The following is a 27140-nucleotide window of genomic DNA, read 5'->3' as shown; positions in this document are numbered from 1 at the left end:
TTAACCTCAGGGACTGTGCCCTTTAGGAAAGATAGTGAAGGGATTTCGGAGACTTGGGTAACTCCCAGCTGGAATGGAAGAATGTTTATTACCGCTCTCTATACCTCTCTTTTAATGGAAAGTACATACTTGCTGCCTGCAGTGTGGTACTTTTTTGTGATGAAGCCTGATAATTCTTTGGCTTCTCAGCTTTTCACTGAATGTCACAGCTTAAGCTGGGAGGCTGAGGCAGGAGAATTGTTGCAAGTTCAAGACCAACTTGGGTTATAAAGTTAGCTCAGGGCCAGCCAGAACTGCATAGCAAGACCCTGTCTCACAAAGACAAAAACAACAAAAAATTACAGCTCAGAAGAATCTAGTCACTGGGTTCTTGGGAAAGGGGGATACACTTTGAAATTAGGAGACATGGAAAAGGCCCTCTCTGTATCCACTCGTCCCTGATTTAAGGACACTGCAGTAGTGGAGAGCATCTGAGATCTATACAGTGGTGCTTCGGTTCACAAACTAAATTCATCCCACGATTCCAGGGAAGATGGCTGTGGTGGTGTGTCAGCCGATTCCAGGGAAGATGGCTGTGGTGGTGTGTCAGCTGATGCAGAGCTTGTGAACAGAAGCAAAATCTTGCTGCATTCTTCTGTTCAGGAGCAGAAAGTTCATGAACTGAGGTATTACTGTATTTCAAGGAGGTCTTTGGTCTGCCAGTTGTCTGGGAAGGGATACAAGAAGGTGGGATGGAAGAGTGTCCTGACCTGTAGAGTCTCAAAATGAAGTTGGTTCCTGGTTATGTGGAGGGAAGCTGAATTTGGGTTTGCAATTTCAGGTCACCCTCTGGCCTCATAGGAATGCGGTGGTGTGATTTGGAGGATTTGTTTCCCTTTTGAAGTCAGGTTTTTTTCTAAAAGGCTGGCCTGATTCTAACAAGATTGCCAAGGACCTGACCACCCTCCCCACCTACACAAAGGGTACATTGTTTATGGGCCTGGTGTTGTCCGAATGAGACACCAAATCAGGTGCAACCGCCAAGCCTTGCATAAGCCCTGATTAGAGTGTAGTTTTTTGAAACAACTAGGCCAGTAGTCAGAGTAGAATACTTCAAAATGGGACAGATGTCCAGAGTAGACCAGCACCCTCCCAGAAAGACGCCAGTCTGGGATAACAACCTCCAGTGACCTACTTTAGACACTACTCTGGAAGATGACTTCATGTTTTTTGACATAAAATGCAGGAACTATGTGTGCAGCCCGGTGGGGATCTTCTGTGGAACAGTTCTTGCCCACCATTTTGTATCTGTGATTGTCTGGCTTACTGAGATGGCTGTGTACCTTCACATTGGCAAAGGTCTCAGGAAGTTACATATCTGTGGTTGAAACTGCCGTGTGAAAAGTAGGTTGTGGGCCGGGGATACAGCTCAGCAGTGTACGCACCTGTGGGGCTAGCCAAGGTCCTGAGTTTAATTCAGGGTACCGAAAATAAAAGTAGGTTGTGGATTATCATCACACTTGTATAGAACTAGTTAAGTGCAACGGAATGCTTACCGAAGTATCTTTAAAGATTTTATGACAATAGCAGATTCAGGAACTTTTGTCGTCCTTGAAATAGATACACATGTGGAGTGTGTCTTTTCTGTCTCAGGGAAGCAGAGCCTCATGGTCATGGTCCATCTCGGGCTGGACTCTTTCCAGGTTCCCCAGGGTACTGGGGAGCAGTCTGGCCCATGCTGTTGTGGGGTCGTAGGATTAAGGGCTAGGTCTCAAATGGGAGCTGGTAACCTAGCCATGAGTCTGGCTGCAGGAGCGAGCAGGCCCTCTCTGTGAAGACAGGTGAGCCTGCAGAGCCAGGATGCATGCCCCAGTGGAGAGTCTCAGCCCTGTGCCTGCACAGGAGGGGAGGAGGATGAGCGCCACTCTGTCACTCGGTTTGTTCAGGATCAGACTTGGAAGCAAACCCATAAAAAGTATCTTTATTCTCAAGTTAAAAAATTTTTTTCTATGATAATGCATTAACAATATAAAAATACTTTGCTACATTGACCTATTTTTCTAAGATTTGTTGCGACACTAAGCTAGAATATGTGAACTTTGGATTCTGAGTAGGACTAAGGCTTTTATTGAGGGAAGTGTGAATACAGGGAGGACCCTTTTTCTTTGGCTTCAGGTTATGTACATAGTGAGGAGGCAAAAACCAAAACCATTAAATTAGAAAAAGATTTGTTTTTCAAGGCTCAGGGTTGAAGCTTGGCTCAAAAATGGATTAAAGTGGGCTGTGGTGACAGCCTGTCCACCACGAGCGCCTTCTGGACTCCTGCGCTGGTAGTGATGGCCTTCCTTCCTGCAGCCCGTGGGAAAGCCAGCTGGAGATAGGCGCTGGCGCTGGCTGTTGGGAGGCTGAGGTTTGTGCTCTCAGCTGTCCATGGCGCTGTGAGAGGAGACGCACTGCAGTGGGGCCTGTTGAACTGGGCCTTGGCGTCAGAGCTGCTTGCGCTGCCGAGTTTCTCAGGAACATGTCCACGTCCTCTGAACTACAGGACGGCCGTGTGGACAGGCCTCAAGTCCTCTCCCCTTCCTCTAGTCGGCTCACAGGCGGCAGCTGTTCTGTGTGAATAGCGCTCCCCCGGGCCCGGGGAGGAGCTGTTAGTCCGAGCTTTGTGGGTTCTGCCTGCTAAACCAGCTCACTCTTGCTCCAGGAAGTGTCTGGGATGGGGAGGCTGTGCACAGGGGGACAGGGAGGCACAGGTAGGAGGGTGGCTGGGCTCCGTCCAGTCCACCTAACCTATGGCACAAAGGCAAGGGAGGCTGGGGCATTGGCTATCAGAGACCAGTGGTCAAAAACAAAACAGATGTGGGTGTGCTGTCGCCCCAGTGCCCCTACTGAGATGCCATGCTGATGAGTTGGTCCCACTGCTTGCAGTTTACAGGCAGTTGCTGAGAATGTGGGCTGGCCCGAGACGGGCACACAGGCCCCACCAGCTTCCCGGGCCTTTCCTCTTAGGGCCGGGGCTGAGCCCCTGGAGGGGCAGGGGCCACGGTGCTAGGCTGCCTGGCTCTGGGGCTCCTGGTGCTGAACCTGTGTGCTCTGCAGGATGCCGCAGGGGGCCTGCGGGGGTCCGAGGGCTGGGAGGCCCAGGGCAGTGGAGAGACCCGGGGGCGCTGGTGCCGGCTCCACGGGGCAGGCGAGCAGTTCTGTGGGGAAGTGGGGCGGCAGGAGGTATGAGGGCGAGTCCGGGGAAGCGGGGGAGCTGGGGCAGCCTAGAGCACTGTCATCGGAAGGAACGGGGCTGGGGCAGCGGCCTTCTCCGGGTAAGTACCGAATGCATTTCTTTTTCCTCCTAGGAATAGTGGAGAGAGTTATCTGTAAACAGAGGGTGGGTTCATAGTCACACACCACAACCAAAACACGCTGGCCCTGCACAGGCCTGGTGACCTTGTCCCCGCACCCACAGACCTCCATCAGCCCTGCCCCTCGGCAGGCCTGGCCTGTTCCTATGGGGAGTGCAGCCCAGCGTGCCCACAGCTAGCCGGGACCTCCTGGAGCCAGGCCTGCGGGCATGTAGTGTGGGTCTTTGAAGCTCAGCTTCGTGTTTGTGAGCTTGGATCTCGGTCCACAGTGCTAGCAACACGTGAATTGAACAAGGGGCTGCAGTGCTGAGGATTGTGGAATTCTGGGGCTGGACTGACATGGGTGACTCACCCGTCACCTCCCAGGTTCTCTGGGTTACAGTGGCCTTGGGGGCAGCGTGGAGTGGAGGAATAGGACCGAGGAGGATGGGGTGGTTTCCCACTGTGCGCACTGCTCGGCGCCCCACTGCCAGTTGCCTCTTGGGAGGGGCCAGACACGTTTCCCTGAGCCGTGTCCTCAGGGGCTGCGTGGCCTGGTCTGAACTGAGCACGCAGCTAACCACTTGGCAGGTGAATCTTTCATACCTGCGAGTACTGCCTGCTGTGTGGTGCCTCGGCCCTCAGCTGGGGTAGTGGTACCCTGGGGTACCACTGCTCCCCCTCTTCCCCTCTGGCCCTGTCTCTGTAGGTACAAGATAGCAAGTTGTGTGACTGGGGACACCCAGGCCATGTCACCATCCTGTTCTCAGATGGAAGGCTCAGGGCTTTAGAGGCAGGGATTCTGCCATGGAGTGGGGGGGCTAGAGGGCCGTGACCAGGCCAGGCTCCCAGGTGTGGGGTTTCCTACTGAGGACATGCAGGCCTGCTGGCACCTGTGGTGCCCACATAAGCTAATACGCCTCCCACCTGGACCGAGCGGTTCCCCCAGACCTGTGTCAGAGGGCACTCGCACTCTCAGGGTGCAGGTTCCCCTGTCCTCTGGGGTGCGGGGGGCGGAGGGGCTGGGGTGGGGCTGCAGGCCCAGCAGAACTTGTGCAGTCAGGGAAGCAGCTTAAAGCAAAGGGAGAAGGAAGGTGGGGACAAACCCACCTGCATGGGCCACACCAATCCATCTGCTGGTTGAGGCCAAAGCGAGCGCGGCATTTCTTAGGTGAGCCGGGGTCTGCTTACAGCCATGCCAGAGAGGCAGAGCAGGACAGGGGCGAGGAGACAGGCAGGCAGGCACGCACGCAGCGGGGCAGAGCAGGGCCCAGAGAGAAGAGGACATCAGTGTTAGCTGGTGACAGACGCCCCAGCCCGGGCGGGGCGCCCTGTGGGGCAGTGCAGGGGGAGGATGGCAGGGTGCAAAGGTGAGTGCCCCCCCCAGCCCCGGCTGTTCTTGGTGTGGCTGGGGCAGGTACAGCCGAAGCCGTGGACGCGCCTGGCGAGGCTCAGCCCCTTCTGCGCTGGCACTGTCAACCCCTCCCCAGCTGCCTGCCTCTGTTCTCTCCGTGATTGTCCCCCTTCAAGGCCTAACACGAGGCCATAGCTTACACACTGCCACCTAAAGAGGGGCCGTCCTGGCCCTGAGAGTAGGCACTCAGGACTCTGCCTGTTGTCCCAGCCCTCCCCCAGCAGTCAGGGTGCGCAGGCTGAGTCAGCAGAGCTAGGAGCAAGAACCCGCTCACGGGAAGGCTTACAGCAGGACACGCACTTGCCAAATGCTCCAAAGGACTTAGAGTTACCCTGAAAGACGGGGGCAGGGGATGGGGAGCCCGCCCAGCAGAATGCGCCAGCATGCACTGGCATACCCTAACTGCTCTGCCGCGGCCTCCTGCAAACAGGCTGGCAGGGGGCAGGGGCACGCTCCTTCACCAACTCTGCTGTTTGTGTGCGCCTGCCCGGGCATTTGAGTTGTGAGGTGCAGGCCGTATATGGGGGGCCCAGGCCATGAATGCTCCCGGCAGAGCGAGCTGCTCCCTCTGTGCTCAGCGCAGGTGTGGATAGGGCCTCCACTCCTGCCGCGGCGGGCCTCACCTGAGGCGGACTCCTGGTGCTTCTCCCGAGAGCGCCTCTTCTTCTTCCCCTGCGGGGAGCACAGGGAGGATGTTCAGAGCCGGCCGGGGGCACAGCGGCCTCTGCTCCTTTAAGGCCCTGCGATTCCCCACTGCAGTTCCTGCCAGTCTGCTGTCTGGGGGCACGTCCAGTCTGGAGGAGTGCACATGCCTGGCGAGGCTTGGGCCAGCCGGCCTCTCCTGCTCTGGCCTTGAGAGTTCTAGGCCTCTTTCTCCCCGTGGGCCCCAGCCAAGTACAAGTCAACAGCCCGGCATGGCAGGCCGCAGCGTGGAGGGGAGCACGCACCTTCCTTCTGGGACACATCCTGGCCACACACGGCCTACCTCACCTGTAGGATAGGACAGTACCCGATTCCCTGCCCACCCTGCCTGGTGCCACGCCACTCACGTAGTTGTCCCGCGCCGACCAGCCCGGGTACAGCTGCATGTGCAGCTGCCGCTCTTTGCGGGCCAGCTCGTAGTACTTGGCCTGTTCTTCCCGAGACAGCGCGTGCCACTGTGAACAGGAGAGGAGCGGACAGGGCCATCAGGGGAGCCCAGGGCTGTGGGGCTTTGGGGCTCCTCCCCCGCCGGCCATGGCCTTACCCGGCGGCCCAGGATCTGGTTGATGGCTGCGCTCTCCTTGAGCGTGCACTCCGCGATCACCTTGGCCCGCATCTCCTTCATGTACAGCATGAACGCGTTGAGGGGCTTCTTGATGGTTGGCTTCTTGGCCTCCTTCTCTGCCTTGGATTCTGCCTGTGTCTTCCTGAGAGACAGACAACCGCTGCTGGGAAGTGCCTGCCCCAGCCCCTCACCCACTGCCCCAGCCCATTTGCACTCACAGGCCTCGGTCATAGGGCTGCAGATCCTGCTTCCCTGAGGATGGCACAATGGCTGGGTGCGGGATGGCGGCCGGGTGCCCGGGCACGCCCGAGCCCAGCATCAGCGATGGGTGCGTGAACCTGGGGATGTGAAGAGAGTTAGCGCTGAGCTAGAAATTGTGGGCCAGGCCTCGGGACACACACGGAAGCCCCACATAATGCACAAGGACACAGTGAACAGACATGTCACCCTGGGCTGCACGCCAGGGCATGGAGACACACACAGACTGCTCCTGCGTGCTGCTGCCGCTGCAGAATGAAAGCGAGGCGCCGTCAGCATTCCAGTGGTATCTCTGGTCTTGCTCCCGCCACTCCCCACCCCTGGTCAGCTCAGCTCCTGCTGTCCTGTCCCCCTCTCAGAAAGTGGTGCCTGGGGGCTGGGGATTTAGCTCAGCAGCATAAGCACCTGCCTTGCAAGCAGGCAGTCGTGAGTTCGATCCCCGGTACCGATAAAAAGGAAAAAGACAAAAAAAAAAAAGAAAGCGGTGCCTGGTTGGGCTTCCTCAGCTTCCTCATTAGCCATTTGGCCCATGTGGCTGCTGGCACTGTGTGGAAACCTCCTACCCTGGACTGCTGTGACCTCCAGGGGGCTGGAAATGCCTGTCAGATCCTTGCTGTTGCCGCCCAGCACCAGGTCTGTCCCTGGGGATGAGCGGAGAAAAGTCCACGCACGCTCACCCCGCCTCACTCCCTCGAGGTCTGCAGAGCCTTCTGTCCTTTGCTGCCTGCATGGTTGTGGGGTCCCTGAGCAGGCAACCCCCCAAGGGAGAGAGCCTGGGGGCACTCATGTGAAACGTGCTGTGCAGCTCGGGCAGTACTGCGGGACTGGCCCAGCAGTGTGCAGGGCAGGGCCTCCACACACAGGCAGAGCCATGAGTGTGCTGCTGACCTGGCCATGCTGTGCCCTTCTGTGCCCTTCTGGGCCCCTGGGCCCTGCTCTGCCCCGCTGCGTGCGTGCCTGCCTGCCTGTCTCCTCGCCCCTGTCCTGCTCTGCCTCTCTGGCATGGCTGAAGCCTCTTAGAGTCCGAGCTTCGTTCTGAGGCACAGGGCAGCAGGGGGCTGCAGGATGACAGACGGACAGATGGACGAACGACTAACACAGGATAAGCACTAGCCTGAGCGTGGCCTTGTGTGGGCACTGAAGCCTGGGCAACAGGAAGCAGGGGCCTGGCTGCGGGGGTAGGGGACTCACCTGGGGTAGGGGGCGCCAGGGGCTGCGGTGGGGGCAGGGAAGTGCTGTCTATATCCGCAGGAAGGGGACAGGGGGTAGAGAGGAGGGCTGGGCCTGTGGTCAGGAGAGACAGCTGTTAGCAGTGTGGCTGCCAGCCGAGCCGGGGGCGGGCTTTCACACCTTGCTTGGCCTGACCCTAACCTGGAGCCAGATGGGCTTCTGCTGGGATGGCACCCATGTGTTTCAAGCATCTGCCACCAGGGGGCAGTGTGTGCCACTCGAATTTCTCCCTGCCCACCTGAAGGGGTGCTGAAGGGGTGGAGGTGGCAGCCTTCTGGGTCCTGACTAAGCATCCTAGGTTTCCTTGCCAGCACAGAGCTGACGCTGGTCTTGGGGCCTTCACGCCCCCCGATTTGCCTGTGTCAACTACCCTTCAGGTGTTGTGTAGCTCGGTGACACCTTTTCCCCCAAAGCCCAGAGGTTCCAAGCTGGATGGGAGCCCCTTGGTGGGCTCCTACAGGTCCCAGAGTGATGCCAGCAGTGCCTATCACTGCCTGGCTCCTCACCTGGGGCATTCACGAGGCAAACAGGGCAGGAACCTAAGGACCAGTCAGCTTTTGTGGTGTTTCTCTGGGGCGCCGAATCTGGCCTGGTACACGGCAGTGCTCAGTGCAGAGGCGAACAAAACACCCCAGCTTTTCTCCCACCAGCCAAGTGCCCCCTGAAGGAGCTGAGAACACAGGGGGCCACTCTCCCCGGGCCACGAGATGCTCAGGAGAGCCTCGTGGGTAAACACCCCGCCTCTATGCCCAGGCCTGTAGGGCTCCAAAGAGCTGTGCCAAGCTGTGCTACTCCTCGTCTGTACTTAGAATGGGCCTTGGTGCAGAGGATCTGGAAATGGAGCGGAGGCTGGCCACGGGTGAAGAGGCCGTGCGAAGGGGCTGACACCCTGTCTTCCTGAGAAGCTGGCCTCTGTCCCAGCCCAGAGATTGGAGACTGACCAGTCACACTGTGGTCCGTGAGCAAAAGGCCAGCTGGCCTGCTGCGGCCCAGTTCTAGCTGAGGGCATTTCCTCTAGCCTGCAGCTAGGCCTGCTGACCTGCAGCTTCAGCCTGCCTCCTGGCCATGCCTCGGGAGAGCCAGCAAACAGGCCCGTCCCTCAGGCAGGCACCAAGGGACCCTGCTCCTGGAGCAGCTACTATGGAAGGGGCTAACCAGCACTGCGGCCAGGGGAAGCATCGCCTGCCACAGGAAGCTGAGAGAGGGAGCCCCTTCTCTGGCCTACCTTCTCTTCCTCACCTACTCACAGCTCTGTGGGCCCTGAACGGCCCAGAGTTCTCCCAGGAGGGAGAGCTTGGGTGCTACAGAGCATGGACCAACAGCCAGCTTTCCCGTCTCCCTGGAGGAAGGGGCAAGGTACCTGCAGCCTGTCCAGGAAGCCATGAGAACCCCTGGTTCAGGACTGGCTGTGGGGCACACGGCACAGAGATGAACGAGGAAGGTGGAGGGCAGGTATAGCTCCAGCTGGCCCTTCCGCGGCTGGGGTGCACTCACCAGCTCACGGTGTGGGGAAGCTGTCCCATGCTGCCTGAGGTCAGAGAGTAGAAGCCAGAGAGCTCAGGAGTCTGCAGAGGCCTGTGAACGCCTGCGGTGGGAAGGGACGGGGACCAGGTAAGGAGCCTTCACAGGGAACCCCAAGGTCCTTCCTCCCTCTGCTGCCTGCTCCACTGTCTGGCTCTGGGACAGGAGGCAGGGCCCCTGGACTGGATGGACCCGGCCTGCAGAGCCGTGTACCGCTTGGCTCCGGGTTGAATCAGCAGCTTTCCCACAGCTGACAGCGGTGGATTTCAGAATGACTTGAGCCGAGGCTGAGGTGAATCAGCCATCACAACCACCACTTTCCATTTTCACGCTGGGGGGGTGGGGCAGGGCCACCAGCTTCACCGTGCGCGGTGCAGGCAGGCTGCTCTGAGGCTGGCCACGAGCTGTCACACTGCAACCCGGAGCCACCTCCCCCACCTTCTGGTATCCCCAGATCCCTAGTGATCTTTCTGGCATGTTCTGTGGGCCTCGGGTCTGCTCAGGCCCGCCCCCCACCCAGGCCGTACCTTGCTTTTGGCCGATGTCTGCAGGGGCCTGAGTGGGGTGCGGGCTGCTGAAATGTTCATAGAGAGGAGAGAGTTGGGGGACGCTGTGGGGGGGCTGGCTGGCCTTGTGCTGGAAATGAGAAGAGGCAGGTGAGTGTGGGGCGTCCCCAGGGGAGGCAGCATGGGGTGAAGGCGCAGGCGCAGGCACAGGCAGAGACCCGCACTGTGTCCACAGCGCAGTCTTCCTGCCCGCTGCTGCCCAGCCCAGGAGGTCCCACTTCTGCAGAGCCTCGGAAGGCTGGGAAGGTGTGTTGCTCCTGTCCAGCTAAGTCACCTTGGCCTGTTGGTACCAGGGACCCCCCAGTTTCCCAGCAGCATATGTGCAGGACTGTACCAGGCCTCCAGCCTCAGACCGCAGGGTCTAAATGTTTCCCTCTTTGGCTCCAAGGCCAAGCTGGCTGCATCTGCCCCGGCCCACCGTGCGCCCACTGGGTACTGACCCAGGGCAGGGGCCCGGCTCCCTCCATGGCCAGCCTGTCCAGTCCCCATGAGGCCCAGTCATGGGGAGTCGCTGCCAGGTGTCCGATGGCTGTGACCCAGTGTGCACGGGGCTGCTGGGCTTCCCATCAGCAAAGGCTGCTACAGCTGCCAGTGCAGGTGAACAACCCCAATCCCACCTCAGAAGAGATGGGGACGTTTGGGTCAGACAGGAACTCGAGGCTGTGGCCTAATGGTAATGAGGGGGTTCAGTGAAGGTGCCCCAGCACTTGACTCAGAGGGTCCAGGCTGAGGACAGATGGGTGGCACGGTGTGAGTGCCCCAAGGGGGCACAGGCTCCTTCCTTACCTCCCAACGAGGGCCTACGCAAAACCCCTGCGTCCCTCCCTCCAGGCTGTGAGGTACACCCTGCCCCAGCCACCCATCCCAAGGGGACAGGGGTGATGTGCCCAAGAGTGGCCGGCCACGGAGACAGGTGGGCGGCACTGGCCAGGCACCCTGAAGCTGTCTGCAACCCAGTGCCAGCTCCACCTTGCACCTCACCTCCCTTTGTAGGCCCCTCTGCAGACCTTTCCCCATGCGCTCATCTCCCTTCTCTCATCTGGGCAACCCAGTCCCGCCCCATCCCAGAGTTTCGGGGAGCAGAGCTGGAGCTACTGAAGCAGGAAGCTGCCTGGAAAGCCCTGAGGGCCTTTCATCCAGCCAGATCCCCAGGACAGTGCTGTCTGTGCTCCAGGCCCACCTGGCAGCCAGTGCTCCACCAACCACCGCCTCCAGGTGCACATGCCTTATCCCAACCTCCTTTGTCCCCGCACAAGCCAGGGGCTTGAGTCCCCGCTCCTGCTTCAGAGCAAGCCCAGGTCCAGGCCTTGGCCCTGGCTTTCGGGTCTCAGGACCTAGGAGGCCCGCACAGCTTGGAGGGAAGCTGGGATCGGGAACCAGGTGCCAGCTCTGGGGAGACAGCCGCAGGGTCTCTGCTCTGCCTAGAGTTCTTCCCAGCCTGAAGACCGGCCTACCCCTCGGCAGGTGCAGGCTCCTAGCTGTGGGTGCTGTGCTGAGCCTGGCTGGGGTCAAGCTTTACTACCTGAGCCCCAGGCCTGCCACGCACGTGTAGGCGAGGGGCTCCTCCTGTTGACCAGCCTTCCTCGGGAAGTGGGGGACAGTGTTATTCGAGTCTGCAGCCAGCAACTAGAGGCCTAGGAGGGCCAGGGGACAGGGCAGCCACGAGGGCCAGGTTGGCGCTTCCTACGCTCACGCAGGCTGCCAGTTGCCTCACTGGCCCCTTGGCCAGAGGAACGTCCTGCTCCAGGGGTCAGGCACAAGGCTGCCTGGGGCCAGGCTTCCCAGATTGGGGGTAGGGCAGGGTCACCAGAGTCCTGAAGGCCTGGCAAGTGTCAGGAAGCGTAGTGACTGCGAGGCCCAGCCCCGCCCCAAGAAGGAGGTAGCGTGGGCTGGCTGCTGTCTGCACCAGGCCTGGGGTGCCGGAGCACCACCTCACCTCCTTACTCCTCCGGCCAGGCTGCAGCTGACACTCCAAGCAGACTTGAGCATGGGCCACATCCCTCATCAGGCTGCAGGGTCCGCAGCCTCCAGCAGTGCTTAGTGTGCTTAGTGACCGAGCTTGCTCAGGAGGGGAGGAGATGTTCTTACTGCTCAAGGGTGCTTACTGCCACAAACTGAAGCCCACGCCCCAGGGGCTCCCCTCTTCTCAGGCAGTCACTCAGGGAGCCTTCCTGCCACGCAGGCAAGTGGTGGTACCGAGGGGAGCCCAAGAAGGTCTCCTCTGCCCAGAAGTCGTGCTCCGGCCTGCCTCAGCCCCCTCCCGTCACCCCCACTTCCTGCAGGCTCAGATGAAAAATAAACACAGTCGGCATTTTCCCTGCAGACCGCAGCGGTCTGCTGCTCTCGGCTGTGTGCACGCTGGGCCCCGCCACCGCTGGAGAAACTCCCTCGCCTCTGACGGTTGGCTCTGAAAACCCCCACGGCCTTGGGCCCCACATCACTTTCCCAGTGAAGAAAGTTGTTGTTTCCTCTGGACTGACACAACTTTCAAGGCTTGAGCCAGCCCTGCCCAGCAGCTCCCGGTGGTGGGGACAGGGATGGTAGCAGGTAGGCATGCAGCTGGCCAGCAGGTGACAAGGCCTGCTGAGAGCTGGCCACTCAAGGTCTGAAGCAGGGGCAGCATCTCTCGGCAGCTGAGTGTTTACCACATGCAGGCCTTGCTGGGCCTGGGCTCTGGGGAGTTTCACCCTGATTCTCCTAATAGCACCTCTGAGTATGCAGGTACAGGGACGTCCCCACTAACAGGCGAGGGAGCTAAAGTGCGAGGTCACTCAGCTAGTAACTGGCCGAGCTTTGAGGCCACCTCTCCACTGAAAAGGCCCCGCGTTCACTGCAGAACAGCAGCCAGTCTCCCCTTCTGCAGCCAAGCAGTGCTTCTCCAAGGCTCTGGGGCCCTCGGGACAGGGGTTCTGGCCTACCTGGCAATGACAGCTGAACATCGTCCCCAAGCCCTGGCCAGCAGGCCCGCTCCTCCTCTGCCTGGGTGCCCAGCCCTTCCTTGCATCCGCACCTCTACCCACGCTTTCCTCCCCAGCTTTCAGCTTCCCCTCCTGGTCTCTCCTGGGGGGCTCCTCATCCAGCCCTGGGCTGCAGCCCCGAGAGGCGCTCCTCTGGGGCAGATGCTGGCCTGGACAGACAGGTATGATTTTCTTCACCGGTGAGGCCAAGTAATACATACACACGCCACGTGTGACAACCTGTTCGAGGAAGGCCCTGTCCTTCCCACCTCACTTATCACTGTACCTCACGGCCTGCCTGTCAGCGCTGGCCCCCACGCAATCTCTCAGGGTCCTCAGGATGCCACCCTCATTTCTTCCTCCCCGTGCTCTGTACTGCAGCCTGGGGTGAGGGTGACTGGCTGCTTCTACCTGGACCCATCTTCCGCCACCTGGCACAACCAGCTCCCAAATTCCCATCCTCCTTCAGGCCCAGAGACTTCCTCCTGGCTGGGGGCCTTTCCTAGCCTGGCATCACCCCATGCCTGCCCTCCCTGCCACGTGCCGAGCTACCACACGGTGCAGCCTGCATCTCTGCCTCTTGCCCTCCCTGGTGTCTGAGACTGTGCCCTGAACCATTTTCACTGAAAGAACTGGAGCCAGGCCTTCAAGGTGACATCTCTAGCAATGAGGGTGGCTCGGGACCAGAATGAGCAGCGTTTGGGGAGAACACAGCGGTGGCACTGGGTGAAGGGCTCCAGTGGGGGCCACACATGGGCTCAGCTGCCGTGGAGAGGCTGTGGGAAGCTGGGAACACCCTGCCTGACGCCTGAGACCCAGGGCTGCCTCCTATGCCCATCCTCTCCTGCTCTTATGTGCTGGGAGTGAGGACGACCAGTGGGAAGCAGGGCTGTTGCTGGCTAATGTGGTTCCTGTCCAAAGAGGGCTGTGCTGGGCCACCTGGCCTGTGATGCATTGTGCAAGCCTCAGCCTGCCTTCCCTGAAGGCTGCCTTCCCTGTGGGCTCACAGGCAGCCCACTCGAAGGACCCTTTTAGATCATACTTCTCTTCCCTGTACTGCCAAGAGCCAAGTTCCAGGGCTTGGCCTCCCAGCTCCGGGGCCCACTGGGGAGTCCCACAGCTACTCGGACCTGTGCATCAGTGAAGCTCCGGTGCCCAGGCACTGCTGAGTGGGATGCTCTCCAAGGCCTGGGGTTGTCCCTAGCAGGGGCCAGGGCCCCAGACCTCCCCAAGGGACCCAGTGGGCAGGCCTGGACTTGTGGCTTCCTCCTACTCCTACCTCTGCAGATGCCAAAGGAGCCAGGCTAGGGGAGCCCTGCACACTCTTCCTTCCAGCCTCGCTCCGGGCCCTGCTGCCCAGGACACAGTGCTCTCCCCAGAGGACAGCCCGTCAGCTCTTCGCCCCCAGCATGCCGCAGGCCGTGTGGCCCACGCCCACCAAGGAGCACAGAGCTGTGGCCAAGCAGCCGGCCAGGCCCCGCCCACCTGGACCAGGAGCCCGCCTGCCAGGCACAGGACTGTTGCCATGGTGGCTGTGCAGAGAGCGACAGCTGCCAAGTCGCACATGCGGCTTCCACTTCAGGTAGTGGCCACTGCGGTGGAGGTGAGGACTGACGTGAGCACTGAGGTGCCTGCGCAGCCTCTGCAAACCGCAGCACTGTGCGGGTCAGGCCGGCCTGGCCCTGAGGCCCCTCGGAACCTGCACGTCCTGGGCTGAGCGGTTTCTGCGCTCTCATTTACTTGCATTTCCTTTCCTCCTCTTGAGGTGAACGCCCCTCAGGGCAGGATGTTTTCAGAGGAACATGCAAGCTTCCGGGAGCTGCTGCAGACGGGTGCGGCTGACACTGCACCCCAGCTGGGGATGCTGCAACAGCCCGGGCCAGCATCCCCGCAACCCAGGTGGTCACTCCTATCTCCTCCTCTGCGCCCGGCACTCCAGGAGCCCACAATGGCCAAGGTAGCTGGCCTGGCCTCGGCAAAGGGAAGGCGAGGCTTAGTCTCAGAGGAGCCACTCTGTACCCCTGGGCTTTGCAGAAAAAGCGGGCGGGAAAGAGCAGGGGAGCAGAGAGCGCCCGCTCCTGTAACGCCCACCCCAAGCCACTGGCCCACAGCACTGTACCCCGCTCAGGAACCCCTGCTCCTCCAGCCCCTCGATACGCCAGTAGATACCAGATGTTGCTGCAAATGAGGAAAGTGGAGCACAGAGGCCTTGGGGTCCATGGTGCCAGATCTTTTATGAACCTGGCTCTATGGGGTTCCTGGCGGAATAGTCTGCCTTGCAGCCACAGGCCTCCCAGGTGACACCTGTGGCGACTTCCTAGAAGCAAGCCAGTGGGCAGAGGGCTCCGGCCCATGAGGCCAATCCCCATGGGAGCCAGAGCACCCGAGAGGTCATGGGTTCCACAGGGGCTTTCTTGTGCCTCTGTGTGCAGCTGGGAAGAGGAGACAAGGCCAGGGGCTGAGCTGTGCTGCAGAGCGGGGCATGAGCAGGGCGGCCCAGGAAGGGGAGAGCCACAGAGGGTACTGGGCAGTGAGGGCCCTGATGCGGGAGGAGGAAACCCGACTGTGCTCTTACCCCTGTGCCGTTCCCCAGGTAAGGCTTCTACAGCCCAATTATTGGGACACTCGCTCAGGGTAGACCCTCAATGCCACCACCAGCCAAGGCCCTCGACCTGCGGGGACTCAGCCTGGCACTTTATCCACAGGAAAACAAAGTGCCATGTGAAAAAGCAGTGCCCAAGGGCCCTGACCCCCAAGTTCTCCCACTACAGCCCGAGACCAGCCGTGGACGGGGGGACCAGGCTGCTGCATGACTAGGACCCTCTGAGCCCCAGTTAGGGCATTCACAAAAACCAGGCCACAGGGTACCTCCCAACCTGCCCTTACGGTGACCGTGCAGACTGGGGGAAAAGGCGAATCCCAGGCTCCTGGCTAAAGAACGCCAGCTGCATGGAGGGCAGATGCAGGCTGCCTAAGCAGTGCAGTATCACAAGGGGCTGGGCACGGATCACTCCGGGCCTGTGGATCCCCCTCTGCAGGGCTGCAGTGAGGGCTCTGAGCTAATTAACGCTTGTGTTTGCTAATACTCGTTTTGTGCTCCGTGAAAGCACAGATAGAACGAAAAGGGGAAAAAAACCCACCAAAGCCAAGTGAAGGCTTTTCAGGAAAGCCAGCTGCGTGCCAGGTCTGGGCTGCTGGCCCTCAGCTTCCTGTGAGCCACACCGCCTGGGCACCATCAGGCCAGGTCATTGAGCTACTCATGGGCCAGCAGGACCAGAGCAGGAGGTGGGAGCAGTGGGGGAGGGGACTGTGCTCGGAGCACCCTAGCAAGGCTGGCAGCAGACCCCGCTGCCAAGCAGCAGTGTCACGGGTGTCACAGTGTGTCTGGGACTCCTCCTGCTTCCACAGCTCGGCCATTCCCCGTTCCTCAGGCCTAGGAAACCCAACAGCCCCATTCCGGATCACACAGAACAGGCCTCTCCCCCAGGGAGGTCAGGGGTTGAGCTATGGGCTGAGGCAGGATCAAAGCTGGAGGGCTCACGGATCCAGCATACACAGCCCCCACCGTTCTGCTGTGCCCCATGTCCGAGTCCATCTTAAAGGTCATGTATGGGGAGACAGTGCGCGTGGCATTTCTTCTGGAAGAAGTGTGGCCCTCTTGGGTCTGGGAGCCCCGACCTTGCTAGGCATCCAAGAAGGAATGGGGTCAGGCCCACGGCTGGAGGAGGCCCCATGCTAGGCCCTGCATTGCACACCGCGAATTTAGGGGTGAGAGGGACAGATGTGCACTGGGGCCTGGAGGTGCTCTTCAGCCTGTGCTGACCCCAAGTACTACCCCTGAAAGCCCCACCTCGACGTGGTCTCCAGCCTGCGTGGTATCTGCTCTCTCTGCTCTATCACGGTGCCCATGTGCCTGCCCGCAGGGCTGCTGGCCATAACTGGGTGGCTCCCAGGGCCGCACACTGCTCCAGAGCCTGCTGCATGACTAGGCATGTAGCCAAGCATACACCAAGCGGCCAGCCCTGCCCTGACCCCCGCCACAGCCACCGGGACCCCACTGCTGCTGCCACTGCAGAGCCCTGCACAGGCTGCCTCTGGGCATCTGAGGGCCCACCCACTGCCCACCCTCTGTGGCCCTGGCCACCAGGCCAGCCACAGTGCCATCTGATTTGAATGAGACTTCAAACTTAATGACTTTCATGCTGGTTATTTAAAACGCAATGTAATTTTCTTAAACACCCTATTATTTCCTTTGATAGCTACACAGCTTCCCCCAATCCCATAAGCATGTTTATTTTTAGGGAAAAGAGTGGTTTGCAGTTGGTCGCAGAGACCGTAGGGAGAGGGAACCCACAGGAGGCAGGGCAAAGTTGGCGGCAGCTGGGAGGCCCTCCTGCTCCCACTGCGGCTCCCACTCCCTGGCTCCCCTTTCCCCAGCACGTTGACATGGGCCCCTTGTTCCCCCACCGACATCCAAAGCTCAGACTGGTCTGATCCCCCTTCCTGTGCTCCCTGCAGCCTGACCCCTGGCCTTGGTGTCCTCATCTATAAGATGGTCCCATGGCTTCCAGGCAGGGACACAGCTGGGGAAGGGCCTAATGCCACCACCACGCCCTTTGTGGCCTCCTCCTGGCTCCCCTAGACACTGTTCCCAGGTCAGGCCTCGAGGCCTGCAGCTCTAACCAGCTGGGTGAGATCCGGGCCCAGATACAGCAGCCTCGAGCAGCAGCTGCCCACACTGGGTGGGTAGGTGTGGCCATGCCAGTTGGGGCTCCCTGGTGAGAGGTGGCACAGCGGTGGGTGTGCGTGCAGAGGTCAGCCAAGCCCCACCAATGCGGGGCGTCCCCTGGGAGAGGCTATTTTTAAGATCCAGGCTTTCATGTGGCCGAATGATGTGGACTTTACAAAGCATCAGTAATGCGTTTCAGATGGCGGCCCGGCAGGCCAGGAGGCTGGGCCCTCTGCCACCAGAGCCAGGTCAGAGTTACTCAGCCTGGGCTCCCATCACCTGTCCCTCCCCAGGACTCCTCTGGCTGGACAGGCCTGCAGTACCCAAAAAAGCCCATCAGAGGCCTGCCCACCTCTCCTGACAGCTGTTTCCTGAACCTAAGCCAGGGGTGCCCATTCACCATAGGGAAGGAAACAGAGACCCCGAGAGGTTAGCAAGTTGCTGAAGGTCATGCCAAGCAGGGAGGGTGTGCCTCCCTATCCCACCGCATGGGCACCTCTGCCATGGTGGGAAACCAGGCTTGGGTGCTCTGGGGTGGGAGAGCCCCCGGCAGGTTAGTCCCCACAGCCATGGCATGCTCCCTGTGGCCGCATCCTGCCCACCCATGTTTGCCGCCCCTGCACACAGGTCCACATCATTCCGCAGCAGGCAGCATGGGGCCTCAGAGCTCCCTCGTCCTTGCTGTAACCCAGGGTAAAGGGATGAGGAGGAAGCTTGTTTGGTGGTGTATCTGCTTTCTCTGATCTCCAGGGAGCCCTGGCCCTGGAGTGTCACCAGCAGGCTCTGGGGCAGTCTGTGGCGCAGTCCAGGCAGACAGTCTTCGTGGGTGAGACAGGCGGCCCAGGCAGCCTCCCAGCCTCCCATCCCTGCTCCCGAACAAAGCCTACGCAGCAAGAGACAGGCACCTCTCCCCATAGGGCCGAGCCCAGGGAGGCCCTACTTCCAGCTGGAGGGGGCTCGGGGTGGTTGCCAACCCTCTGATGCCAAACCCACCCAGGCTGCAGTCAGTGGGCACAAAGAGGCCGATGTGGGCCACGCCTTTTAGAGTGAGCATGGTGGCTTCCCAGGTCCAACCCCTGCGCATGATCGAGACGAGGCAGCAAACCAAAGGAGGAAGCTACAAACGCTGGCGTTCTCAGGGAGCTGCCCGGCTCAGCTCCCTGCAGAGGCTAGCTGGCCAGAGGCGCTATCCGCACCCTGGCTGAGGGCCCAGCTTAAGGCAGTCGCCAACCTCCAGGGTGCGCTGTCCTCAGTAAGCAGAGGGTAGAACCCTGGACTCAGAGCCCATCAAGGAAGGACAGCAACTGCCACCTCTTGCCTTGCACTGGCCAGCACTCTTGGGTGTCCCCCCACCCTGCTCTGCTCCAATCTGCCAATCACCCCACCCCTCCCAGAGTCCAGCCTGCCCCTGCTGTGCTTCTCCCTGCCTTGGTTCTCCATGTCCAACGCAAACCATCTGCGGGGGGACGCCGCCCTACCCTTCCTTGAGGCCAATGGGCTGCATGTGCCCACCAGCCTCTCCCAGTCCTGCAGAGCAGCAGCGCTGCCAAGAACAGCCACCTCCTGCACTGGGCACTTGGTGCTGGCCCTTCCCCAGCCTCACATCCCCCTCCACACCCTGGGAGTCAGGACCCTCTCCTCATTTGCTCAGCGGACCCGCTGAGGGTGGCCTCCCAAGATCCCCTGTGCAGCTCCTCCCTAGAAACCTCCCAGGCGCTCCTACGCCTTGCCTGATCCCCCAGCCCTTTACTCCAGCAGACTTGGGGCTCCCAGTGAACAAACAGGCAGCCAACAGCACAAGGGGGCTCAGTCAATACACAACCAGGACCTAGCAGGCTCTGTGCTGCAGCCCTGCCTTGTGTCCGAGATTGCGTGGGCCAGGGGCACTGCCCTGGGGAACACGCAAGCTTCTCGCCCTTAGTCCTCCAGCTGAAGCTGTTCCTCTGGTAGCACCTATGCTGTGCCAGCAAGCTCACACACCTAATCTCAGGTGGGGAAACTGAGGCCCGAGGGGCTAAATGTCCCAGGGCTACCAAGCCAAGCACCACGGCTGCAGAGGTAGAGGGCCTAGGACCAGAGACTTCCTGGGGGGGGGGGTGCACCCCCTACCCTATCCTACCCTCACCTCCCACAGCCTGCAGAGGTTGCTCTCAGTGTGTCTGCTACTGTACCCTGGGGGCGGGGTGCCTGTGACCTGATAAAACACCTGTTTCCTCCAGCGGAGCCTTGTTTGTACACAGTGGCAGGAAGCGCCAGTCTCAAGGTGTGAGGGGTGTGACTCTGGCTGTGGGACCGCAGCAGCCCCCCTACCCCCAGGTGGAGGGGCTGCGGCTTGCCTGACCCCAGAGTGATGGGACCAGAACCAGGCACCCGGAGCCCTGGGAGCTTGGCTCATCTCCCTTCCTACAGGGGCAGGGGCCAGCTCAGTCTCAGAAGACGTGGGGCCAGCCTTGCCTGCTGGCTATGGAAATGGGCTCACTGGAGCCCAGGCAGAGCTGGGAAGTACCCAGGCCTCGGCAGTGCCCCCGGCCCTGTCAAGCCAGCTCGCCCGCTCTTCCAGAGGGACAGCAGGCTGCAGATTCCAGGGGAGCAGGCAGCCTGCACCGTGGGCCCTCTCTGGGGTGCTTTCCAGGCAGCAGCGACTGCGGAGCCCTGCCTGGGAGCAGCACAGGGGAGCTACAGGTTTTCCAAACACCACAGGCAGCCCCACACAGCTCTGAGTTGGGAAAGGAGGGCACAGCCCGCCACGGACCTGTGGGTGAAAAGCAAGAAAGGCGAGACCCTGAGTCGGTCGAGCTTAGACAGCCAAGGGCTGGGGAACAATTGGGAGGCTCAGCACCTACTATGCATTGGGCCAGAGGGAAGCAGAGAACTCTGCCTCTTCCTACTCTCCTGGCTTTTTGTTTTCTGCAATACTGGGGATTGAACCCTGGATGTTCACACTCAGCTACATCCCCAGCATCCATCCCTCTTATCTTCCTTTCTTTTTTTGAGAGGGTCTCACTGTGTAGTTCCGGCTGGCCTTGAGATCACTAGGTAGCCCTGGCTGGCCCCAAATTTGTGTCAATTCTCCTGCCTCAGCCTCCCAAGTGCTGGGATAGCAGGTGTGCATCACCATGCCGGGCTTCAGTACTTTTTAAAAAATTTTGGGACACAGCCCCACAAAGTCACCATTACCAAGGCTGTTCTCAGGCTTGGAATCCTGCTTCAGCGCCCCAGAGGCTGAAACTACAGTTGCGTGCCCACCTGCCTGGCTCTTCCCACTTCTTGACCCCGTAATTCTCTGGGTATTCTGTATCAGGAAAATAACCCAAATTGAAGAGTTTGTACAGTGTGTCATCCGCACTGGCAAAGAAGGCAAGCTGTGAGTGGACGGAGGCCACACAAGGGTCACCATAGATAATGACGCTGTGACGGGCCCTGCCGGGCAGCAAGGGCTATACCTCCACACTGCAAGGCCAGTGAAGAAAGGTCTGAGAAAGAATCGTGGGGTGCTAATGACCACGAGCGTCTTCCTCCTATTTTTCTGGTTTCAAAACAGCTGAAATTCTTCACATTTAGAAAAATAGGCTTTATATGGCGGAGAAAGGGAAGGCTTCCAGATAAAGCTTGGGGTGCTATAACGGGGTTCCTAGGCTGGCGGGAGCAGTATCGTTCCCAGCCTGGCCATGGGGATGACACCTCCCACTCCAGGTCATGGCTGAGGTTGGGCAGCAAGTAGAGGCCTCTGTGCCCAGTCGTCAGGCCCTTCTGGCACACAGTGGACACCACTCCATGTGGAAGCTATTGCTGAGCACTGCTGACCCTGGCAGAGCCCAGACGGCAAGGGAGAAGGCATTGAGCGAAAAGGTCTTGACGGGAAGGAACCTGCTAGGTGCAGAACCACAAGGACAGAGGTGGCTGCTGGACAGAGAGGAATGGTGCAGATGACCAGGTGGGGCCTGGGTTGTGGGCAGTGGACTGGACTTTTCTCCAAGAGCAGCGGGAAGACTCCAGAGCGATTCATTGGGTAAGAGATGGGGCCTGGGTTATGTGGCTAAAGGACTCCTGGATCATGGGTCAGGACAGGGGCCACAGAGGAGTCCACAACTGTTGTGTGGGTAAGATGTAGAGACAGCGTGGCCCTGCAGGTGGGGAAGGGGGCAATCTGGGAAGCATATGGAGGGATGCCCGGCTGCACACCTGTCCACTCAGAGGACCCCCGTTTACAGCAGAGTTCCTCCCCCAGGGCTGGGCTCAGATCAGTCTTCCGTCCCAGACACAGAGCCTGGTTCTGCTTATCCAGGCGCCCACAACGGAGCACTGGATACTTCCTAACTGCACTGTGATGCCTCTGTGGGGGGGCCACGTGTCTGAAGCTGTGCAGCTCCCCAGAAAGGGAGGGGGCCACATGTCTGGAGCACTTCCGTCTGGGGCCCGGACATGAATCCGAGGCTCCCCGTAAGCCTCTCACATTGGAACTGCTGCCCCTTAACTCACCGCCGTGAGGGCCTGTCCAGGTACCAGGATGCTGTGGGGTTCAGGGACAGAGAAATGCAGCCTCAACCCCCTGCCATAGCCCAAAACCTCAGCTTATAAAACAAAACAAACGGAGATAAAATTCACATACCACAAAGCACACCATTTTACAGTACACTCTTCAGCGGCTTTTAGTATATTCACAGATTGTGCAACCATCTCCACTATGTGATTCCCGAATGGATGCATCACCCCAAAACGAAACCCCACATCCACCATCCTGCTCGCTCCTTGACCCGTGGCGACCACCACTTTGGGTCTCCATGGATTTGTCTCTCCTGCATGTTTCTTCTCTATGGCGAAAGGCTCAGCGCCCTTGCAGGCCACAGACTCCAAGAGCCCACAGAAGGGCTGCAGGGCAGCACAGCCACCTGTCCTGTCCTTTCCTAACCAGACCCACAGCCTTGCACCTCCAGTAGCCTGTGGTTCCCCCAAGCAATGATGCCTGACTCATCCCAGAATCCCCCGGAGTCCAGTCTGGAGCTAGCTCACTGTCCTCCTGCCCTACCCCTGCCCTGTCCCAGGTCTCACAGCAGAGAAAGCAAAACTAAACTAAACTAAACTAAATAAGCAATGGTTTCTGGCCCATACCCGGAACTGTCTTCAAGCCTACATTAGATGCCTGAAAAACACCAGTCATAGTATAAACTTCAACCTGATTTCCCCTTCCCCAAACAAACCTCAGAAGAAATCCAATAGCACAAAAAGCAACCTTTTGGGAGAGAAGTCGCTCTGCTCTATGGCAGCTGGCTGTGAGCTGGGCATTTAGGTCATTTCTCCTGGCAAGTCTGAGGTGGCCTGTTTGGGGTTCTCCTGTGTGGTAGCCACGTGGGTACCTGAGCCACACTCGAGCAGAGGAGGTCACTGGCTGGGTTTTCCCTGCTCTGAGGAAGGCCAGGGATTGGGCATCTCAGCACAACAGCTGACCACTTCAGACAAGGCCGGCCACAGGGTCAGGGGGCCCAGTGACACGGCTGGTGAGCCAGAAAGTGCGTTGTCTGTTCACCTCCGATGAGCCCGATATGGGGCTCAATTTGGAAAAAAACTTCCCAAGGCAGTTTCTCCCAGTGACCTTGCAAAGAGGTCCGGGCCGGCTCCCCATGAAGGGATCTTTCCTGGATCCAGAAATGTAGGCCAAGCATCAGAAGATAAATGTGCTTCTAAAACATGGGTCAATCCATTCTGATTCTGAAAACCTAAGCGCAGGGCTGGGCATGGTGGTGACCTCCTGTAATCCTGGCACTCTGGGAGACTGACGCAGGAAGACTATAAGTCTGAGTCTAGCAAGGGCAACTTAGGGACTGCCTTGAAACCAAAAAATTAGGAAAAAAAGGACTGGGGGTGTAGCTCATTGTGAGAGGTCTGGGTTCAAGGCCTAGAACTAAGAAACAAAACAAAGCCAACCACAACTGGAAACATCCACATAACTCTTTATGTAGCACAAGAAACAACTTCAACACACTATGTTTTGTAACTCTCAGGTTTGTTTAAGAGAGGATCCTGGAATCCTCTCCTCTTTCCCTCACCCGGCGCCACCCCATCCTTGGGCCCAGCCCACAAAGCAACTGAAGCCAGAACACAGAGGGACGGACAGACAGCTCCGAGCACTGCTCTGTTCCCAGCAGCCTGTAGTAAGAGCAGGAGGTGGTGCAGGCGGGAGAAGATGCCACACAGGGCCAGGAGTCCCCGCGGCTGGGTAAGACCCCAAGCTGAAAAATACATGACCTGTGTGGGTGAGTGTGTCACTTCCAACCGCAGAGCCCATGGTTTGCTCACTGACCAGCATGGGTCAGAGGACACTGAGTGGTCCCATTACCCGCACCTTGATGGCAGCAGGACACTCTCCCTGGCCCAGAAATCTCTTGCCACTTGCCTAGGCTGAGGGGCTCTCGGAGCCACTGCTTTCCTCCAGCACTGCTGTGTGGTCACAGCCATGCCAGGAAGGTTCTCAGGCGTGGGCCTTGGCTTTAGCCGGCTACCACGGGGACCCTGGTCCATGCCAGGCAGCACCTGCCCCACCTGCAGTCTAGAAGTGTGGGGTCACGCCAGCTGGCCCCGACTCCAAGGGTCTACACTGTGCATGGGATCTTGAAATGCCTGAGGGAGCACCTGCAGGCACAGGGCACAGGCCTGGACAGCGGCTGCTTTAGGGACAGGGGTGGGATCAAAGCTCAGCCCCAACTCTGACACCACGCTGCCCTTGAGCAGGGGCAGCGGACGGACCTTGACCTCCAAGCTGCCATTCTCACAGGGCCCAAGAGGCAAGGCGCCTTCCCAGAGCCAGCCCTCCACCCAGCTTTCCCTTCGGGCACTGGAGGGCCACTGCAGCTGTCTTCTCCCCGCTGCCTGGCGTCAGCGGAAAACAGCTTCCAGAGCCACCCTGTCACTCCTGGTCTGCAGCAGCCCTGCAGTTGCCGGCTCCTCTCGGTCAGTCTGCCAGCCTCTGGCCTGTAGCCCCTCTGTGTTGAGCGATGCTGGTTCTCACGCCCACCCGAGACCTCCAACCTTCCGGGCAGCCTCACATCAACAACAGTCTAAATCACTACCACATATATGTATTTTAAATAAAAGAAGCATAGCTATACTGCTTCAAAGCACTCAAAATAAGTCCTGCATCCATTTATGGTTTTTTGTTGTTTTCTTTTGAGACCGAGTCTCACTCGGTCCTTCAGGCTGGCCTTGAACTCACTATGCAGCCCAGACTGGGCCTCAAACTCAATGAGATATTCCTGCTCCAGTCTCCCGAGTGCTAAGATTACAGGTGTGCACCACCACAGTAGGCTCCCTCTTCACACCTTATTTGTACCATTGAGCAAAAAGCATAGTGTGTGGCAATCATGAAATATTCTCCAAACCCGGGGTACCCAAAAAGATTTAACTCACAAAATCATTAAGCTGGTCTTTTGCCCAGGTTGCCATCTCACTGATCTGTAGCATATCTCCAAAAACCATTTTTTTTTTTTTTTTTTTTTGTTTTTTGGTCTTGTTGAGACATGGTCTTGCTATGCAGTTCAGGCTGGGCTTCAGCTCACTTTGTAGCCCAGGCTGGTCTCGAATTTGCAATGATCCTCCTGCCTCAGCTTCTCACGTGCTGGGATTACAGATGGGCACCCCAGGCCCGGCTGCTGAAAACCGTTCCAATGTGTGTGAGACCCAGCCAGCCTCCTCAGAATCTACTTGGTGCACAGGTACAAGGTCACACTGATGCCAATTAGGGCACAATGCCGTAGACAATATTTCTCCTGCATAGCCAGGCTCGGCCTTTCTGCCCATAGCTCCAATGCTGCTCTGGGCTTTCCAGGAGAGACCTAACTATACAGTTCTGAGCTCAGAGCACACTATGCACAGCACCCGCAAAGTTCTGAGCTCAGAGCACACTATGCACAGCACCCGCAGAAGGAAGACAGCATTAGCTAAAGTGTGTGCGGAAGACCCCACAGGAGGACAGGAAGGACAGGGCCTGCACCAAGGCAGCCCTTTCTTCCTTCACAAAGTTCTTTTTGGTTCAGATCTCCCAGGTGTGTATGGGGATGCAGGAGACCCACACAGAATTCTCATCCATTTCCTTCTTGGCGAAAGCCACTTGTTGCCCATGCCTCACCTACCTGGTCAGCGAGACGGCAGGCACTGGACGGACACTGGCTGCTGGGGCCACTTACCAGCGGGGGCTGCGGCTGGGGGTGCTGCCCTGAGCCCGAGGGGGCCGGGTAGTGCATGAGCAGATTGAAGGCGGAGTAGACAGTCTCTTTGTACATGCCGCTGGCGCAGTCCGGAGCCTTCAGGCCTGGAAAAACCACAGCTGGGTCAGACACCCGCCCGGACAGCTGCTCGGGCTAAAGGCTGTCTGCTCTGGAGAGAGAAAAATAAGTATCTCCAAAGGGTCCCCTTCGAGTATGAGGCTCTCTCGGGAACTGGTTGTCCCCAACGCCAAGTTCTTGGAGCTGTGGGGGAGGAGGACCGTGGGTCCCCTGGCAGCTCGGACTCCTACCCCGCCCTCCAGCCAAGGAACCTGGGCCACCGCTTGCAGCTCCTCCAGGCGGGGGACTGTGGAGTCCGCCGTCACCTGGACGGGAGGGAAGGCGGAGATGGCGGGGGTCTGTTTACTCCTATAAAGGTCAGGGCACCGGAAGTGACTCGGGCCCCGCGGCGCCCGGGAAACCCGCCCCCCGCCCCTCACCCCGCCGCCCGCACCGCGCCGGGCTGCAGCCGGGCGACGCCCCCCGGGTCTGGCGGAGCGCGCGGAGGCCCTGCCGCGCGGCACTCACCGTCCTCCAGGGGCTCTGGAAGTTTGTCGGCGAAAAGTCTCTGCGAGGTGCGCTCGCGTGCGAGAGCCTGCGGGGAAGAGCAGGGCCCCGTGAGGCGGCGGGGCCGGGCGGGGAGGGGACCCGGCCGGGGCCGGGGCCGGGCGGGGAGGGGACGGGGCAGCAGCAGCCGGGCCGCGGCTCGCTCTCACCTCGGCGCCCACCTCGGCCTCGCCGCCCGCCGCGCTCCCGGTCTCCGGGACCGCCGCGCCCCCGGCCGCACCCTCGGACTCGGACTCGTTCACGAGCGACGACTTGAGCTCGGCCAGGTCGCGCTCGGGGCCGGCGGCGCTGTCGCGGCTCTTGCCATCCTGCTCCTCGCCCTCGTCCTGGAAGGCCAGCAGCTCGTCGGGCGCGCCCAGGTCGTCGCCGCCGCCCGCGCCACTCCCGCCTGCGTCCAGCTGCGGCATGGTGCGCGCCGTGGGGCGCCCGGGACGCGGGGCGCCGGGGGTGCGGGGCGCGGGGCCGGCCCGGGAGACGGCGAACCCGGAGTCGGGACCTCCGAGCCCGGAGCGCGGCGGGCGGAGCGCGGGCCGACGCCGCCTAGGCGGGCTGTGGGCGCGGGCCGAGGGCGCCGGGCTGAGCCGCTCCAGGAGCTGGCGGGTCGCAACATCAAAGGCGCCGCCGGCTGCGCGCCGGGGGCGGGGACGGGGCGGGGCCATGGCGCCGGGGCGGGGTTAAGGCTCAGGCCACGCCCCCTATCCCTGGAGAGGCCGGTCTCGCCCACAGGGCACGGTCTTAAAGGGCTCGCTCTTCCCGAGGGAGACGCTGGACGGGCTTGCAAATCATCACTGTTCTCCCGAAGGGCAGGGAAGCTAAAGGAAACTCCCGACCTCGTTTTCTCACCTACAAGATACTCCCGTCCGATGCTCAAGTGTCTCCTCTTGTTGCAGAGTGCGGGTCCCGCGGGAACTTGGGGGTGCCTTGGAACAAACGCAGTGTGAGGCTTTGGCGCTAGCTTGCTCGAGGCTGTACTGGGATGGCAGGGCACCCAGCAAAGTTAGGACTCCCCGGAGCTCTGTCTGCCCCACCCTTGTCCGGGTGCAAATCTGGGGCCTCCTCTTA

The 27140-nt window shown here is 59.9% G+C and overlaps 1 protein-coding gene across 21 annotated transcripts; it reads right to left on the bottom strand.

The window, feature by feature from the left end:
- Window positions 1-1933: 1933 nt before the first annotated feature.
- Window positions 1934-26685, bottom strand: Tcf7 (transcription factor 7). Of its 21 annotated transcripts, none has more exons than XM_063230631.1 (13): window positions 26228-26682; window positions 26040-26106; window positions 25380-25558; window positions 9532-9640; window positions 8978-9068; window positions 7445-7537; window positions 6214-6333; window positions 5975-6137; window positions 5778-5885; window positions 5352-5400; window positions 4425-4497; window positions 3305-3325; window positions 1934-3179 (listed from the first exon to the last, which is right to left on the bottom strand). In XM_063230631.1, the coding sequence occupies exons 1-13, from the start codon at window positions 26483-26485 to the stop codon at window positions 2909-2911; spliced, it is 1602 nt and encodes a 533-aa protein (XP_063086701.1). In that variant the 5' UTR covers window positions 26486-26682; the 3' UTR covers window positions 1934-2908. The 21 variants fall into 21 exon arrangements, with proteins under 21 accessions (XP_063086701.1, XP_063086702.1, XP_063086700.1 ...); XM_063230635.1 differs by adding an exon at window positions 3921-4017 and having other exon boundaries at window positions 3072-3325; window positions 26228-26685; XM_063230632.1 differs by having other exon boundaries at window positions 1934-3325; window positions 26240-26684.
- Between the last annotated feature and the right edge of the window lie 455 nt (window positions 26686-27140).

Source organism: Cavia porcellus, unplaced genomic scaffold (genome assembly GCF_034190915.1).
Source record: "Cavia porcellus strain 051 isolate PalLab524CR breed Dunkin Hartley unplaced genomic scaffold, mCavPor4.1 scaffold_19, whole genome shotgun sequence".
Lineage (NCBI taxonomy): Eukaryota > Metazoa > Chordata > Mammalia > Rodentia > Caviidae > Cavia > Cavia porcellus.
This window is presented reverse-complemented; position numbering and strand designations above follow the sequence as displayed.

What these genes read in the sequence shown, in the direction of transcription:
- Tcf7 (XM_063230630.1), bottom strand. Translation starts at nt 26,485, where the DNA reads ATGCCGCAGCTGGACGCAGGCGGGAGTGGCGCGGGCGGCGGCGACGAC. An exon ending in AGGCCGAGGTGGGCGCCGAG is followed by an intron (nt 26,107 to 26,227) that starts GTGAGAGCGAGC and finishes TCTTCCCCGCAG; the next exon opens with GCTCTCGCACGCGAGCGCAC. An exon ending in GCACCAGGAGTCCGCCTCAG is followed by an intron (nt 4,498 to 5,351) that starts GTGAGGCCCGCC and finishes GGCTGTAAGCAG; the next exon opens with ACCCCGGCTCACCTAAGAAA.